The sequence below is a fragment of the Mizuhopecten yessoensis genome, unplaced genomic scaffold, assembly GCF_002113885.1.
Source record: "Mizuhopecten yessoensis strain PY_sf001 unplaced genomic scaffold, ASM211388v2 scaffold10021, whole genome shotgun sequence".
Lineage (NCBI taxonomy): Eukaryota > Metazoa > Mollusca > Bivalvia > Pectinida > Pectinidae > Mizuhopecten > Mizuhopecten yessoensis.
In genome coordinates this window covers 66,771-84,907 of record NW_018408339.1, presented here as the reverse complement: position 1 = coordinate 84,907, position 18,137 = coordinate 66,771, and the positions used below count along the sequence as shown (strand labels likewise).

Genomic DNA, 18,137 nt, shown 5'->3' with positions numbered 1-18,137 from the left:
TTTGAGGACTGTTACTAGGGGAGGAAGACTTACTTTGTTCGTATACAGTGTTCCAGTGGGGGAATGGGGATAAAGAGTTTGAGGACTGTTACTAGGGGAGGAAGACTTACTTTGTTCATATACAGTGTTCCAGTGGGGGAATGGGATAAAGGGTTTGAGGACTGCTATTTGGGGAGGAAGACTTACTTTGTTGGTATACAGTGTTCCAGTGGGGTAATGGGATAAAGAGTTTGAGGACTGCTATTAGGGGAGGAAGACTTACTTTGTTGGTATACAGTGTTCCAGTGGGGGAATGGGATAAAGAGTTTGATGACTGTTACTAGGGGAGGAAGACTTACTTTGTTCGTATACAGTGTTCCAGTGGGGGAATGGGATAAAGAGTTTGATGACTGTTACTAGGGGAGGAAGACTTACTTTGTTTGTATACAGTGATCCAGTGGGGGAATGGGGATAAAGATTTTGATGACTGCTGTTAGGGGAGGAAGACTTATTTTGTTCGTATACAGTGTTCCAGTGGGGGAATGGGGATCAAGAGTTTGAGGACTGCTGTTAGGGGAGGAAGACTTACTTTGTTGGTATACAGTGTTCCAGTGGAGGAATGGGGATCAAGAGTTTGAGGACTGCTGTTAGGGGAGGAAGACTTACTTTGTTGGTATACAGTGTTCCAGTGGAGGAATGGGGATCAAGAGTTTGAGGACTTATCAGGGGAGGAAGACTTACTTTGTTCATATACAGTGTTCCAGTGGGGGAATGGGGATAAAGAGTTTGAGGACTGCTGTTAGGGGAGGAATACTTACTTTGTTCGTATACTGTGTTCCAGCGGGGGAATGGGGATAAAGAGCTTGAGGACTGCTGTTAGGGGAGGAATACTTACTTTGTTCGTATACATTGTTCCAGGGGGGGAACTAGCTCTTCCTCTCCAACTTCAATAAAGGGTTTGAGGACTGCTATAAGGGGAGGAAGACTTACTTTGTTCATATACAGTGTTCCAGTGGGGGCATGAGAATCAAGAGTTTGAGGACTTATCATGGGAGGAAGACTTACTTTGTTGGTGTACAGTGTTCCAGTGGAGGAATGGGGATCAAGAGTTTGAGGACTTATCATGGGAGGAAGACTTACTTTGTTCCTACACAGTGTTCCAGTGGGGGAATGAGAATCAAGAGTTTGAGGACTTATCAGGGGAGGAAGACGTACTTTGTTCATATACAGTGTTCCAGTGGGGGGATGGGGATAAAGAGTTTGAGGGCTGCTGTTAGGGGAGGAAGACTTTCTTTGTTCGTATACAGTGTCCCAGTGGGGGAATGGGATCAAGAGTTTGAGGACTCCTGTTAGGGGAGGAAGACTTTCTTTGTTCGTATACAGTGTCCCAGTGGGGGAATGGGATCAAGAGTTTGAGGACTTATCATGGGAGGAAGACTTACTTTGTTGGTATAAAGTGTGCCAGTGGAGGAATGGGGATCAAGAGTTTGAGGAATTATCAGGGGAGGAAGACTTACTTTGTTCGCATACAGTGTTCCAGTGGGGGAATGAGAATCAAGAGTTTGAGGACTTATCAGGGGAGGAAGACGTACTTTGTTCGTATACAGTGTCCCAGTGGGGGAATGGGATCAAGAGTTTGAGGACTTATCATGGGAGGAAGACTTACTTTGTTCGTATACAGTGTTCCAGTGGGGGAACTAGCTCTTCCTCTCCAACTTCATATTTCAATGTTGTGTCTGGAAAAGAAAAATAGTCACATTTTTATGTTTTTCAATATAAATGGGAGTGTGAAATTATTGAAAATAATATAAATACATGTATTGCAATTTGGTTCACAAATTTTAGTACATTAGCTGATGAAAATTATAAGAACTGCCATGTACATCATATATATCCTACCCAATCTATCTTATTAAGTCCTTTTTGTGACAGTTTTCTTTGCCTTGATAATAAGTTGTGATTCCAAAACCTTATTTAATGATGTGTAAATCTTTGCATCATTGGGACCATACAGATTTTATGAACATTAGCCATGAGTTTATAAGATGAATAACTATGGACAAAGTCAGAGAAGGGGCATGACTCCCATAAACAAGAGGCCCAGAATTAAGTCCCATTTGCCCATGGATGCTCCAGGCTAAATTGGGATAAGATCCCTTAATCCAAATTATAGAAGAAGGATTACAAAGGTTTTAACCTCTATTTCCCCCATGGGTCCAACCCCTCTGCCCCCAGGAGGGCCACACCTACTGTTTAAACAAAATTGAGACAATTGGCCAAATGCTCCAAACCAAATTGGGATAGAATCCCTTAATCCCTACGGTAGGAGGATTATAAATGTTTACCTCTATTTCCCCTATTCAACCCAACCCCTCTGCCCCCAGGGGGGCCACACCCACCATTTATACAAAATTGAGTCCCCTTGGCCCAAGGATATGCTCCAGACCAAATTGGGATAAAATCCCTTAATCCCCTCTAATTTCCCTATTGCCCCCCCCCCCCTGCCCCCAGGGGGTCCAAACCCACTGTTTCTACAAAATTGAGTCCCCTTGGCTCAAGGATGCTCCAAACCGAATTGGAATAAAATCCCTACGTTAGAAGAAGGATTTCAAAGGTTTTTACCTATATTTCCCATAATTGGCCCCGCAACTCTGCCCCCATGGGGTCCAAACCCACTGTTTATACCAAATGGAGCTCCCTTGGCCCAAGGATGACTAGACTAAATTAGGATAATAGTCCTTAATCCCTACGGTAGAAAAAGGATTTTAAAGGTTTTTACCTATATTTCCCCTAATGGTCCCTGCCCCTCTGTTCCCAGGGGGTCCACACCCACTGTTAATACAAAATTGAGTCCCCTTGCCCTTAGTCCAAGGATATGCTCCAAACTAAATTAGGATAATATTCTTTAGTCCCTACCGTAGAAGAAGGATTTTAAAGGTTTTCCCTGTATTTGGCCCCGCCCCTCCACTCCTTGGGTGGCCACACCCACTGTTAATACAAAATTGAGTCCCCTTAGCCCAAGGATGCTCCATACTAAATTTAGTGAAAATCTACTTGGCCGTTCAGGACAAATAGCATTTTAAAGAAAAAGTTGACAGACGGACGACGGACACTGCGGTATGGCATAAGCTCACTATGCAGGTCCTTCGGACCAGGTGAGCTAAAAATAAAAATAAGTCAACATCAAAATAAACGGCTAGAGTAGAACTATGCCTAAGGTACCGAATTAAGTTAGTAATACTGACCAATGGTTAACTTGATGAGTTCCTGCTGTCTGGCCAGACCATCAAAGTAGAAGAGGTCAAACCTTCGCTCTGCCTTCCAGTTACTGACCAACTCTTTATTCAAAGAGAACATCACACTGAAGTGACTTTCACTACAAATAACCCAGATAGGGAAGCGTGGCGTCTTCAGATATGTCCCCACCTGTCAATACAGAATCAGACATAGTCTAACATCAACATGATAGGGAAGCGTGGCGTCTTCAGATATGTCCCCACTGGTCAATACAGAATCAGACATAATCTAACATCACACAATCCGTGTAACATGATACACACATATAGGGTAGCTGATACGTCCCCACCGGTCAATACAGAATCAGATATAATCCCTCTAACATCACACAGTCCGCTTAACATGATACACACATATAGGGTAGCTGATACGTCCCCACCGGTCAATACAGAATCAGATATAATCCCTCTAACATCACACAGATAGTGTAACATGATACACACATATAGGGTAGCTGATACGTCCCCACCGGTCAATACAGAATCAGACATAATCCCTCTAACATCACACAGTGTAAAACAGCATCACACAGTCCGTGTAACATGTACATGAAAGTACATAGATAGGGAAGCGTGGTGTCTTCTGATACATCTCCTCCTGTCAATATAAATCAGACATAACCTCTCCAACACCACACAGACAGCGTGACAATACAACGGACAGCGTGACAATACAACGGACAGCGTGACAATACAACGGACAGCGTGACAATACAACGGACAGCGTGACAATACAACGGACAGCGATGTACCTGACAGGATCTGTAATGCTCAAAAAGAGACAGCAGACCAGTGTCACAGCGGGAGTTAGGTCCTCTGAGGATAGTCCCAGGGGTGCCGTCACCAGTTTCCAGCTCCACAACGTCGTTGAACACATTGGATACAGCCCTGCCTGTCAGTATCAGGTTCACCATGTCCTGTATATCACAACACCATTATAAACACAACTTATCATTTAGATTTTTATGATATATGTACAAAGTTTTTTTTAAATCCATTAATAAGAATTTATTTGCTTCTAAATACTCAGTGTTTTTTCTACTAAAATTTTACAACAGCCTGCGCCTACATGAGTTGTTAATACATTGTAGCATTTCTTAAAAAAACTGGAAAAATACTCCAGGTTTTTCTTCATCCTTTGAAAATAAGCCACAACATATTTTGGCTAGGGAAAAAAGTCTGGGCCAAACAGTATACATGACTGTACTTACCAGTGTATAGTATCCACGGGCCCTAATCAGTTTACCTGTCAGTACTTACCAGTGTATAGTATCCACGGGCCCTAATCAGTTTACCTGTCAGTACTTACCTAAGCACAGTATACATCGGCACTAATCAGTTTACCTGTCAGTACTTACCTGGGTTCAGCTGTCATGGGCCCGAGTCAGTTTACCAGTCAGTACTTACGTGAGTACAGTATCCAAGGGCCCCTAACAGTTTACCTATCAGTACTTACCTGAGTACAGTATCCATATGCCCCCAACAGTTTACCTGTCAGTACTTACCTGAGTACAGTATCCATGGGCTCCCAACAGTTTACCAGTCAGTACTTACCTGAGTACAGTATCCATGGGCCCTAAACAGTTTACCTGTCAGAACTTACCTGAGTACAGTATCCATGGGCCCCCAACAGTTTACCTGTCAGTACTTACCTGAGTACAGTATCCATGGGCCCCAAACAGTTTACCTGTCAGTACTTACCTGAGTACAGTATCCATGGGCCCCCAACAGTTTACCTGTCAGTACTTACTTGAGTACAGTATCCATGGGCTCCTAACAGTTTACCTGTCAGAACTTACATGAGTACAGTATCCATGGGCCCCCAACAGTTTACCTGTCAGTACTTAATTACCTTAGTACAGTATCCATGGGCCCCCAACAGTTTACCTGTCAGTACTTACCTGAGTACAGTATCCATGGGCGCCCAACAGTTTACCTGTCAGGACTTACCTGAGTACAGTTTAAATGGGCCCCCAACAGTTTACCTATCAGTACTTACCTGAGTACAGTATCCATGGGCCCCCAACAGTTTACCTGTCAGTACTTACCTGGGTGCAGTATCCATGGGCCCCCAACAGTTTACCAGTTGGTTCATCCATATCACTTCTCACCCTGTATGACAAACAATTCAGAAATTACTGTCATCAAACTTTTAATACATTACATTAATTGGACTTTTCTTGTCGTGATTAAAATTATTCAAATATGATAGATTAAAGTTGTGCGACTTGAAATTGACACCATCGAATGGAACCAAAAACCATTAAGAGCCTTAAAGCATACACTCAGATGTCATAGGAATTAAATTTCATTATTAATCAAAATGATTGATACAGGATTACAGTACACTGTATATAAGACTTGAATATCAATGTTGTCAGAAAAGATTAATGACTTTTGGTTTGACAGTTGTTCATATTGGAAAATGGAAATTTTCACTTCACAAATTTTCCCCCAGTTATACTTACAAATCCATGAATCGGGACATGATGCAAGAATATAGAGTCAGAATCACACCACTTGTGCCGTCCAGCTCAAACTGTCATTACAAATCAATGGAAAGTCTTACACTTTTAAAGATGACATTTCAAATATAAATCCATGCTTCAATTTTTTTCAAATTAACTTTAGTATTAACACAGAAGAATTTCTAAAATGAGATATTAAAACAGAAAGATCATCGATAGTATTTTTGCCTCCATGTTGAATTTCAACGTAAAATTGAATTTCTTTTAAAGCTTATGAATAGAATCAATTTCAATTTTCATTTTGGGAATAACAATTTTTAAACATGTGTATGATTATATCATAATAATGGTAGATTTTAATACCAAAATATTACCATAGCAAAAAGTAAATAACTTTTTTATCACATGAATATGTTCTTGAGGATGTAAAAATTGCCTACCTGGCTCAAATTCTGTGTAATAAAATTCTTCAGGTCTGTATGATTTTTAAAGTGGTTTATCATCAACTGTACGTGAACAAAGAAGACAATGAAGTTTAGCTAGGTTACAGCAGCTGCACGACAGCTTCACTTTCTGTTTGTTTGTAATGCTTACTGATAAATCCCTGTAAAATGGTCACACAACAGTTTCAACACATATAGCAGATAAACATATCAATTAGTATTCTTTTTTTCTTTTTTTTTCTTCCAATTTTCAAGGACCCCATTGGAAATAAGCCACTTTGTGTCTTTTATGGGTAATCCTAGGTAAATGGCACTCACCACCATTCCTATTATGCGACCTAATTATATCTATCTTCATATACCGGTACTAAAAATAATCTGTCTCATTTTATAGTAATATCTGCCTTTTTTTTACGGTGTATCAGACTTTTTTTTAGATTTTTATACTCTGTGATATATGTCAAGGATTGAATTAAGAAACCTTTTATTAGGATAGATCTCTTTTTATTCTCAGTCTTAATACAAAATACTCCTTTTTTACAAGTACAAGCTGCATTGTGATTTTAATTATATATTTTATTCTAAATTGTGATATCTTGTAATAACATGCCTATTATACCTGAATAAATATTATTATTATTATTATTATTCATGTTAGCCTCTGGAATACAGCTCTAGATGTTAGGATGTCTGGTTCCAGCCTGCAACAACTATATTTACCGTTTCTGTTAAATCGTCTTGTTTGAACTTTCCCTTCCCTGTTTGGAACTGAGGTTTTCCTGATGGACTGAAATAAATATATTACAATTTCATGATTGCTGCACACACTGAAACAAGTCAACAACATGACAAATATAAGATGGAATGACACTTGACAGTCAAACATTAAATGAGACAGTCATTTTGAACCATCTGGTAGTAATCTTACAGCTTTCTCAATCACACAATAAACTACACATAAGTTCAAATATGTAGATATCAATTGGCTATGGATAACTACAGATACTAGATATATACCCGGTAGTTTAAAAAGATTTTTCAAAGCTGTGTATAAAAATGTCTTAATATTGGCTTCTTTCTGTGTGTTTACACAAATACTCTTAAACTGTATAAATATGTATATGCCTGCACATACCTGCCAAGTTCTCAGAAATGACATTAGGGTCATACTCAATATGCAGGTCAAGTCTGCTCATTGCAGTTCATTTACATTTTTAAGTATGTAAATTCTTCAGTTATCAGAATTAGTACTGATAGCAATGACATTTGAAGTATTATAATTTGCATTTTCACAAAAACCTGTATGGCTAGTCTATGGAGTATTCGATTGAACAAAGCTTCAAACAGTTGATTTTTTAAATGATTTCAAATGTTGATCTATAAGCTCTAGCAAATGCAGAAGATTCTAAAATAGTACACTACAATCTGTGAAAGTCATGGAGGACATTTACGAGTTGACCTGCACAAGTGCAGGTGACTTGCCAGGTACATGCATGCTGTTAGCCTGTATGTGTGGGTATATGTCACCTACAGCACTACAACCGCTGTCCTACTCTCGCCGGCCCTCCATAATATCTGTGCTAGGGCTGATGCCAGGCAACCACTGCGCTCCTCTATAGTGGGGTCACTGCTGTAAACAAAACAGACATCATCAACCTTTCATCACATAAATATGATTACGTGAACTCTCGACATATCTTCCATAGCGATAAAGGCTATTGTAGAACACCTTTAATATGTTTGGATTGTGTTGATTGAACATGACTACAAAACAGACTCAAAACAAGTCTCCACACTTGCTGGTACTTACAATCTGTTGGTGGGAATCTTACAGTCACCAAACAACATCTCGACAAGGACACAAGCTTGTACTGCTGCCAGCACCCCACACGGTCCTCCCTACAACACGGCAGGCCAGCAACATACTAAATTTCTCTCTTTATTATTGTCATATATAATTCAGGAATCTCTCAAACTTGTGGGTTGACGACTTGATCAAGCATATGACCTGAGTAGATGGATTTTATAGATGACTTGAAAGAAGACGAGATGGAAGAAGAAAAATCTTATAACATTTAAATTACCTATGGGACCAAACCGCTTTCTAACGTTCACTTGAATATAACCAATAAATGAATTCAATATAATGATATATCCGTACCTTTTTCTGTACGAAGCCAAACTTGAGACTCGGGAGATCACAGAAAGTAAAGCTTTGGTAGCGCCACTCATCATTGAAGTTCTGATTGGCACTGCCGAATATTAGAGTCTTCAGGTTCTGTAATTAAAACAACAGTGCTATTAAATAAAACAGAATCATGTTAATGTGTAAGTAACTAATATAAAACACTGGTAGGCCAGCAATAGCCAGCACAGTGCAGTTATAGTAAATAGCAGACGGGGCCGTGGCAATTGTTTGAAAATTATCAAAATGTAGGGAAATGTTATCTAAATTTTGACCCCTTTAGTGATCTTGACCTTTGAGTGTGATCCTGATGGTGGTATGGCCTACCACACTACCTGGTCATGCTTGACATTGCTATGAGTTTTTAACTAAATTTGTTTCTTGACCGGAGGGCATACCTGATAATGATGGCTAATTTATGTGGACTAGCTATTAAGTTTCACTGAAACAATTTCCTTAAGTAAGAATCCATACCCCAAATAAGAAAGCATTGAAACAGTTAGACCAATACCAATCCAATAACATATTATCTCTCATCAATAAAAGACAGGCATATCAGAGTGATGTCGTTTTCATTCTTATTGCCTACAGAATCAGATATTAACTCGATTTTAACCTTTTGGTTGTGAATCACCTGAGTGTCATGGTTTCCCTCCTCTTAGTCTTTCGCAAAATTATTAATCAGTATACAGAGACACGTTTGAACAGATTTGTAGACAGAACAATCTGGTTAAGTTATATATAATATATATAAGTGCCTTGTACTTAAGAAGCTAATTGCTGCTTGTGTGTTTCTTGTCCACAAGCTCTCAGTCACAAAGATGAATGAGTTGTACATACTTTGTTTCCCAAATAACTACTACATGAATAAAAGATCATCAACTAATTAATAAAAATTAACAAGAAAACTTTGGGAAAGACTTACAACAGCTGTCTGTAGAGTAATTGGTCGCGCAGCTACAAGGTTCTGAATTGGTCGCCCAACAGGAAGTCTGGGCCCAAGGTCAAGGTTGGCAACTTCATTATCAAGGTCATCCACATCTCCAATTTCTACATCACCAACTTTAGTTGAAGTAGATTTAAAAGATGATGGCCTACTGGAAAATGAAAGAAAGTGATATTGTCTATGTCTACCAAATATTGAAAAGAGAACAAAAAGTGAAAACTTATGGAAAATGATTATCATTTAAAACATTTTAGAAAGTCCTTCAAGATTCATTCCTGATCTTTGCATCTGACCCTTATGGTTTCCTGAGAACACCACTTGACCCACTCTTTCTGTGAAATTAACATAATAACCCTCACTGCGAGTGTATAGCTAATTTTGTACCTACCTCTGTGGCAGTGTATAGCTAATATAATACCTACCTCTGTGGCAGTGTATAGCTAATTTAGTACCTACCTCTGTGGAGTGTATAGCTAATTTTGTACCTACCTCTGTGGAGTGTATAGCTAGTTTTGTACCTACCTCTGTGGAGTGTATAGCTAATTGCGTACCTACCTCTGTGGCAGTGTATAGCTAATTTTGTATCTACCTCTGTTGAGTGTATAGCTAATTTTGTACCTACCTCTGTGGCAGTGTATAGCTAATTTTGTACTTACCTCTGTGGTAGTGTATAGCTAATTTTGTACCTACCTCTGTGGAGTGTATAGCTAATTTTGTACCTACCTCTGTGGAGGGTATAGCTAATTTTGTACCTACCTCTGTGGCAGTGTATAGCTAATTTTGTATCTACCTTTGTGGAGTGTATAGCTAATTTTGTACCTACCTCTGTGGCAGTGTATAGCTAATTTTGTACCTACCTCTGTGCAGGTGGTAGTGTATAGCTAGTTTTGTACCTATCTCTGTGGTAGTGTATAGCTAATTTTGTACCTACCTCTGTGGTAGTGTATAGCTAGTTTTGTACCTACCTCTGTGGCAGTGTATCACGGGAGGGTGGTTGTTTACTGATACTGGACTTATCCACACTGTAGTGGGGCTCTTCCTTCTCAACAGAGTTCTGGCGACGACTGGTCTTCGAAGCCTTCACAGGAGCACCAACCTCCAGGACATTTTTTATGGAACTTCTGTGTTCTACCGGTCGAGAGATCAGAGTATCTATATTGTCCAGATCAGTTTTAGGTGTCACTAACAAAGGTTCCTTGTTACTGGACGATACCAAAGAGACTTCCTTTTCTGTGGAAGTCGAGGATGGGGTACTTCCCTTCCTAGATACTCCTGACATTGGACGGGGACGCTGTATCTTCCGTCTATCCTGGAGACAAAGATTCCAGCAAAATATATGTGCAGGTGTATGAAGTTTGATGAATGTGTGACTTCTGGCATCTGAGCAATGGACCTATTAAATCATGCTGTCTTCATGAGTGAAGCAGAAAATACAGGCCAAAATGACCGACATTTATATATGAAATGTGATGAATATAAGACTTCTAGCATTAGGATAATTGAGCTACACATGCATGTGTAAGTCTAGCCAAAATGTTGTACATACACACATAGGCATGGGAATCTAAAAAGACAGAAAAGGCTAAAACTTTATGCCCCTTCAACCGTTGTGTCGCAATAAACAATTAGCATGACTTTTAACAGATAATAATGTTGACAATGTTAAATATAGTTGAACAACATACTTGTATGCATGTCCATGGCCAGTTATCAAGTATTTAAGGGAACAATTTTCTTTTCTAACTAATATGCATAGTTACATAAAAAGTGTCCCAGTAAACAAGCAATTTCATTATCTTCCCAGTATTCTTTTTTTATATGAAAACACATCTCCTATAAATAAGGTTTCACTGTGTTTGACATAGTTTTTGTATTACATAACTATGTTTAAGCTTAGAAGCTAGTAAAGCTGTTTTAAGAGTCTACATACATCAAGGTTACTGGTGACGGGCCCGGTCAGACCTCGATGTTTGGCTGAAGAACGAGGGCGAGACTTTTGTGTGGACGGAGTGTATTCTGCGCTCTCCTGGGCAAGAACACCTGACTTTCCATCGCCCAGAACTGTCTCGCTCTCCAGGTTATCTTCAATTACTAGGTCACCGGTCTTTGTCTTTGTGGGAGCTGTAACAAAACCAAATATTTACATTTTAACATCTGAGGGCCTGTAACAAACTTACCTTGAACTGTAAGCTATAGAGTATTAGAATGGCTTCTAATCCAATCCTATGTGTCCCTCCCTGGAGAAACTTATGGTACATGTAACAGTATAAAGCTGTAAATACTTGTACATCGTCTTCCTCAACATTCCAGGGGTTACAATCACTTCAAATACCTACAATTCTCTGTCCACCTGGAATATGCCTTATGACAAAATTGAAGGCAAAGAAGTTAGTGGTTTGGCTGGATTCATGCATAAATAGGATATAAATGGGTTTAAGATACTGATCTAATGATAGGGTGTAGTGACACCCCACTTTAAAGCCAGTCAATGCTATCATTATGCTATTATAATCAACAAGATAACTTAAATAGAGTCTTCAATTTTGTCATGACGTTAGTGAACGCAACCCCTCAAATTTTGAGGATGGTACATCGTGGAAGTTGTAAAAAAAATCTGACAGACTCACACTAATGGTTATGTTGCTGAATGGTAGGACTTTATGTTTGGGGGTGGTATTTTGCAATATTACGGTATCATTGCATACTGAAATCAGTGTTTACAATATCAAGAGTCATTCTTTAATCACTAATAGACAATTTACTAGTGATAACTCCTTTTTCTTTAGCAAAAAACATAAAAAAAATCCTACTCTGAAGGCAGCAGTTCTCCACTTCCGGGTCGACACTTACTTACACCTATGGCTGTGGAGATGACAGTTCTGTTTTATATATAAATATACACACCTACAGTCCTTACAGCAGAGCCAGAAGGTCTTCTCTTTGAGGACGCAGCACCCATGGACTCACTAGAAAACTTGAAGTCAAGTTTGTCTGTTCCCGGGGAATATTGTGTGTCTGGACTATGGTCATCCCGTTGATTACGGGTCTTAGAGCTGGTTGGCCGGTCGAGATTTCCATCATTTCTCTCCAGTAAGTACTTTGTGATCACTTCAATCATAGCCCGAAGGGGGTCCATCATCTCCTGAATAACGAAACAGTTTCGACAAACATCTTCATTATCCCATACAGAAAATGCTATCATATGCTTGGCACAAAAACAATAAATTAGCAGTACATGAGAACTACTGAGTTTCTGTTGAATATTTAGAACACATTATTAAAGTTACAAACAGCAATACAAGCTTATAATTTTGAGACTCGAAATATTGTTATTTTCATTGAAACAAAAAGAGGAGGAGCTTGTGAATTCATCAGTGACCATTATCCTACAGCTTATCTTTATTCAAATTGGTGATTTTGCTCACATTAGCATTTTTTTGCTAGTTTTACCTCATATGATCATGAGCACTTTGTTTCATTTGCATGTTGTAAAAATGCATGCAAAACTTCAAATATGCAGAAACTGTCGGTAAAGTTGAGCAGAATTTGGTTTAAGGAAATATTGCACACTCATCCCTTTAAATGTTAACATGCTATAGCTAGTACTGGAAATATTTATAGAAAATATTTAAGGCCAAGTATACAAAGATGTATGTTTCCTGTTACAAAAACAGTTACAGGTCTGAAAGAATAGTGTAGCCTAGGTAAGTAATAAATTCTATAATTTTACTTGTTTTCTCATAAGGTTTATATAAGAGATAGATCTTGACTTTAACAGGGCTTCTTCTTGAAAAACAGTCGAAACTTTAGGGTATATGGCACAAAATATTTGGGTAGGAAGAGTAACCACAAGCATGAACATTTTTTATTTGACCTGTATAAGGTCAAACATCTCAGCTAAACAATAACATATAACCTGTTTTGCATAGGATATAACAATATCTATGCATTGGACCAATGCAAGTTCTACATCACATCAATTCCTATTTACCTTGTTTTTCTTCATTAGTTTTTCAATGTGCAACTCCTTCATCAAAGCCTGGCGGTTACTGATACATGCTTCTGACCTGGGCATTTCCTCATCCATAGACTGGAGGGTACCTTTCAAACCCTTTAAAGATAAAAGCAACAATATAACGGTAATAATCAACAAGTTTGACACATGGTTTACAGATCTGTTACACATCTTCTTTTCATCAGGGTTCATATTCATAAAACTGTTCTTTTGCTCAAACTCAGATTCTGTGCTCAAGCCCACTCTCGTTGAAGTGTTTAGTTATTAAGATGTCCCATTTTGTCAATGATTTTTAAGTTTTAGAAAGAGTGAAAGCCAAACAACATTTTCAGAGTTTGGATTGTGTTCCATATATTTTAAGATTATGCAGCATTTTTTGGCTCTAAAAACAAAACAACTAGGTTTTATTGGCTTTGAGTGTTTGCAATTCTTTCAAAAGAAATAACTTTTAACAAAAACAACAGCAGAAATCAATACAAAAAGACAGAGTTTTGTGACGAAATAACTATTTCAATGAATCGTGATTGATAAGTACTTTTTTCATGCATGCATGTTCTTAATTTTGCAACATTTCCTACACTATATATTTAAAAGGAGATGGAAAATGCACAGCCAGAGCTGGGTTCTAACCCGGGACCCCAATCTGAACTCTTAGACAGGTGCTCTACCAATTGAGCTATAAACCTGGTTGTCGAAGATCGACCTAGTCCAGCTCCACTGCATTCCTCCCTCCTTTTTTAAAGTCTTTGCACCTGAAGACAAAAGCATTGACAACCTAAGACCAGATATATATCCCCTTGCAAGGTGTACACCCAATGCTTGAAACAATGGAAGTCACACAGGCACTATTGTAACAGATCGAAAAATGCACAGCCAGACCAGGGTTCAAACTCGGGACCCTCCAATATTATGACGTACGCTCTACCAATTGAGCTACCGGGTTGCCAACAATTGACCCAGTCTAGTTCCGTTACATATATAGGAATTAATCTTGCCTTATAATTATTGAGAAACAATTCAATTAGCAATATATTTTTTTTTCACATCTGAACTCCATATTTTCCAGTGGTCAGCTTTGCTTCTGCTCTGTCAAAAGTGTGCCTGCATTTTTCTATCAGGTTCAGACGGTTGAAAAGGGTGAACCAGGTAAGCGAAAGCGACTCTATTTCTCGATTTTCAATTTTAAATACTGCTTTTAGCTACAGTAGCTATATACAGGTCCAGTACACTCTGACGATTGAGCTATATAGCTACAGTTGTGTGACCGCACAACGCACCATAAATAGCGTGCGCACACCGTGCACACATCCTTCACACATCCTTCACACATGGTGCGCATAACTGTGCGACTTAACAAGCATTCGCCCTGTTGTTTGTTCTCTCCGCACAACTGTGCGATTTGGTACAATTTGTGAATCAATATTACGGAAAGACAAAAATGTGGAAGGATCGTATGCAATAATGTACACTGTGTATATATCTGTAATTTCTTATCACAATAATCAAGATTATGTAAAATTTTACAATGTATGTTACACAGTATTACAATACAGTGACCGTTAGGCTGTCTAGAAAGGGTTTGGCTCCAAGGTGTTGATGAGCGACCAGAGTTTTACCTGGCCTGTGCCTGACACATGACCATAATGAATAGTATTTGTTATTTGCAATTCGTTTGCCTATATCTCCCTTTCACCTGGGTTTTCACAACCCCGGCCTTACCCGACGAGTTACGTAAGTGTACCGGGCGGGGAAAAACTACGGTCCAGGTTTATGTACAAAGTGGTTATGTTTACCTGTATATGGGACAGTGTTGTAATTTTACATGTGTCGATCACGGTTGTTTAAAAAACACAGAAAACACAATTAATAGATATAAGAATGTATAGACAGAAAGATAAGCTTATAGATGTAGCTAGAATATAGAAAAATACGTAAAAATCAAGTTTATATGTTTAAACACGAAACCGTATATATTGTTAAGGCATTCCTCAATTTACACCAACCACGATTGTTATCGCACAATGTTCGGCCATCGTGCGCAAGCAATTATTGTCATGCTTGTTATCGTTCGCACATCATGCACGTGCACCGTTCACACATTGTGCGCACACCACACATCGTGTAACGTTGTGCGATCCCACAACTGTATAAAGACCTATTTAGCTATATTCACCTATAAATTATATAGCTGTATTGAGCTATATTTTCTAATATTTCAATTTTCATTAAATTAAAGCAAAGTCGCATAAAACAACAAGGTTGATGGTAATGTTGACTACAAAAAGCATACATTTAGATGTTTATTCCCATTTTTTTACATCATTATTTTTTTAAAAGAATATTTATATTTAATGTTTTAAATTGTTATCAACCTATATAAATGATAAAATATTCTTTTAAAAGCGACTTTGTTTCGTTTTCCTTAAAAAAGAAAATCACATGAAATTAGCTCGAAAGACCTATTTCAGATAGGTCAATAGATATATTATAGGTCTTTACATCTATAAGCTTATAGCTCAATCGGCACAGTGTATACATTGTACGTACTGGACCTGATATAGGGTGTTCAATCAGTCACCGTTCCATAGTAAACGAATTTGTCTGCTTGAGCATCATAACATTACATAAAAATACAAGACGACTCATACAGAATCAGAACATTTGTTGTGATTTGGCATTGGGGTTATCAACGACCAGTAACAAGCCGTCGGTCACAGCCTGGTTGCCTGTAGGCGGCCAGGAAAATCGTAGGATAGTGGCATGGGCACGTGAGAGGTTTATTTTTAAGAATTCCGTGATTTTCTGTACCTTTCGACTGAGATATTCTCGAACTATCGAGGAAGCTATGCCCTCCACACGTACGTTGTTCATTGTAAAGCTTTATCACAAACAGTCGGTCATACATAAGGTAAATAAAAGCCGACCGTTGAATTATTGATGTTCATAATCCATCGTCCGCCATATTGAAACATTCCGCTGAGATCTCAGTCTCGCGCTAACACAATACCGTTTTTATTAACAAATGACATTAATTCTTACCTTAATAACCATCTTTAGAAAAAAATAACATCGACCATTTTTTATGAAGGTTGATTTACACATATTTACAAAAACAAGCGATAAAATCGAATAAAGATTGTACTCTACACAAGTAAGTTCATTTCCGCGTATTCGATCGTTTTTAACTAAATAGCCATTCGACATAAACTCTATCTATATTTTATAGTTATAAAATACAAAACCTAAACTATAATATCTTAATTTTTATAACTGATGAGAATGAATAATTTTAATTTAAAGATATCACATGAAAATATTGATATGCTTTAAGTTCGGATCGTCCTCTGGGAAAGTAATATCTATGTTTTCAAGCGGGAATATTTGAGAGGCAAAACTTTATGTAAGTTAATGTGTTAACGTTTTTGATGTTGTCCTTATTTCCTTGATGTCTGCTTTATAATCATATAACACATCTTGTGTACTCCAGAATTTGTCCTGCATATTTTTAAAGGAGTTCATTGATCTAACACACGGGAAGACTATTCCACAGGTTTGCCGTTCTCACACTGAAACTGAACTTCCTGGTGTTCAATTTCGTCCTCTGTACAAGTAGTTTCCTTGAGTTTCCCCTCCCTTGATCTCTGTTTACATGGTCTTTACGCAGTTTGATAAAGTTTGATGCTTGATGGTCATATTTGCCACAAGTGTATACTCTTGTATACTGCTATCATGTCCCCTCGGTGGCGTCTATATTTTAGTGTTAGTAGCTTCAGTGTTCTCAATCGTTCTTCATATGTGAGGTTTGACATTCCTGGAATCTGTTTTGTTGCTCTCCTCTGTACTCCTTCTATCATTTCTATATGTTTCGACTTATATGGGAACCATACGGAGCTGGCATAGTCAAGGTGAGTCCTTTCAATGGTTATGTTCACTTTTACAATTTACCCATTGCATTTAAGAGTAAAACATACGATCTTAATCTGAAGCCGATATATATATCTATGCCTATCAAATCTATATAAATTGTGTGTTGTCTCAGACTTAATATTGTAAATACATATTATTATTTAACAGAAAATGAAGGTTAAGATAGGATCATGAAAATGTCTTGGGCAATAAAGAGGGGCGGACAGGGGGGTCACTAGTTCCCGGTTCCCGCCCCCCTAACTCCCGATTCCCGCCCCCTTATCCATATCTCCCGCCCCGATGTTGTTTACTCAACTGGTTCTGTTCCACTGTATTTCCGGTCATCGGATAGCTTCCGCTAGTAGGACCGTCCTCATGATTTTATCCTTTATGTACTTTGAGGGTTTGCGCAATATTAAAAATCGTTTTTTAAAATGTCTGTATATTAACGCTGTTCTGGCAATATTATGGCTCGTTAAAAACTGTAAAAACACGGTAACGTAATACGATAGTGATATATAGTGGATATAGTCCATGCCTGTAGTATATGGATTAGCGAGTTGACCCCACTAAATCCGAGGCCGTATCTACTTTCCTTTGTAATATAATATTTATCACTGTCGCTTTCATCATAAAGACGGTAAAAACACTAATCGTCTAGTAGGTATATTAGATGTCTATGTTTGATTAGCGAGATGACCCCACTAAATCCTAGACTCAGTTCATATACTTCCTTTTTTTAGAAACACCATAACTTCGAAGCGTAGTATAATATGCCTTATTATTGGATTAGCGAGATGACCCCACTAGGTTCAGTTAACTGCCGGTCCTTTCTCTGACCAAGTCAATGCTACACAATATGACATTTAATGGCCTACCACTTGTTTTAATGTTTCTCG

The 18,137-nt window shown here is 38.3% G+C and overlaps 2 protein-coding genes across 4 annotated transcripts in view; one reads left to right on the top strand and one right to left on the bottom strand.

Moving 5' to 3' along the window:
• Positions 1-16,287, bottom strand: part of LOC110459303 (probable ubiquitin carboxyl-terminal hydrolase MINDY-4) — a 21,677-nt gene extending 5,390 nt beyond the window's left edge. The window contains exons 1-16 of one of the 2 annotated variants that reach the window (XM_021511488.1): positions 16,141-16,287; positions 13,309-13,428; positions 12,222-12,459; positions 11,248-11,438; positions 10,283-10,626; positions 9,297-9,468; positions 8,348-8,464; positions 7,997-8,085; positions 7,718-7,816; positions 6,907-6,973; positions 6,184-6,249; positions 5,744-5,814; positions 5,324-5,387; positions 4,028-4,192; positions 3,225-3,405; positions 1,646-1,715 (exon numbers count right to left, since the gene is read on the bottom strand). In XM_021511488.1, coding sequence (XP_021367163.1) covers positions 1,646-1,715; positions 3,225-3,405; positions 4,028-4,192; positions 5,324-5,387; positions 5,744-5,814; positions 6,184-6,249; positions 6,907-6,973; positions 7,718-7,816; positions 7,997-8,085; positions 8,348-8,464; positions 9,297-9,468; positions 10,283-10,626; positions 11,248-11,438; positions 12,222-12,459; positions 13,309-13,428; positions 16,141-16,203 — 2,117 coding nt within the window. In that variant the 5' untranslated portion in view covers positions 16,204-16,287. The remainder of the gene's footprint in view (positions 1-1,645; positions 1,716-3,224; positions 3,406-4,027; positions 4,193-5,323; positions 5,388-5,743; positions 5,815-6,183; positions 6,250-6,906; positions 6,974-7,717; positions 7,817-7,996; positions 8,086-8,347; positions 8,465-9,296; positions 9,469-10,282; positions 10,627-11,247; positions 11,439-12,221; positions 12,460-13,308; positions 13,429-16,140) is intronic. The other variant, XM_021511489.1, reaches the window with a different exon arrangement.
• Positions 16,288-16,690: 403 nt separating this feature from the next.
• Positions 16,691-18,137, top strand: part of LOC110459302 (transmembrane channel-like protein 5) — a 22,378-nt gene continuing 20,931 nt past the window's right edge. Inside the window, exon 1 of one of the 2 annotated variants that reach the window (XM_021511485.1) lies at positions 16,691-16,732. In XM_021511485.1, the coding sequence (XP_021367160.1) occupies positions 16,731-16,732 (2 nt within the window). In that variant the 5' untranslated portion in view covers positions 16,691-16,730. Of the gene's footprint in view, positions 16,733-16,865; positions 17,238-18,137 lie in introns of those variants that run through there. The other variant, XM_021511487.1, reaches the window with a different exon arrangement.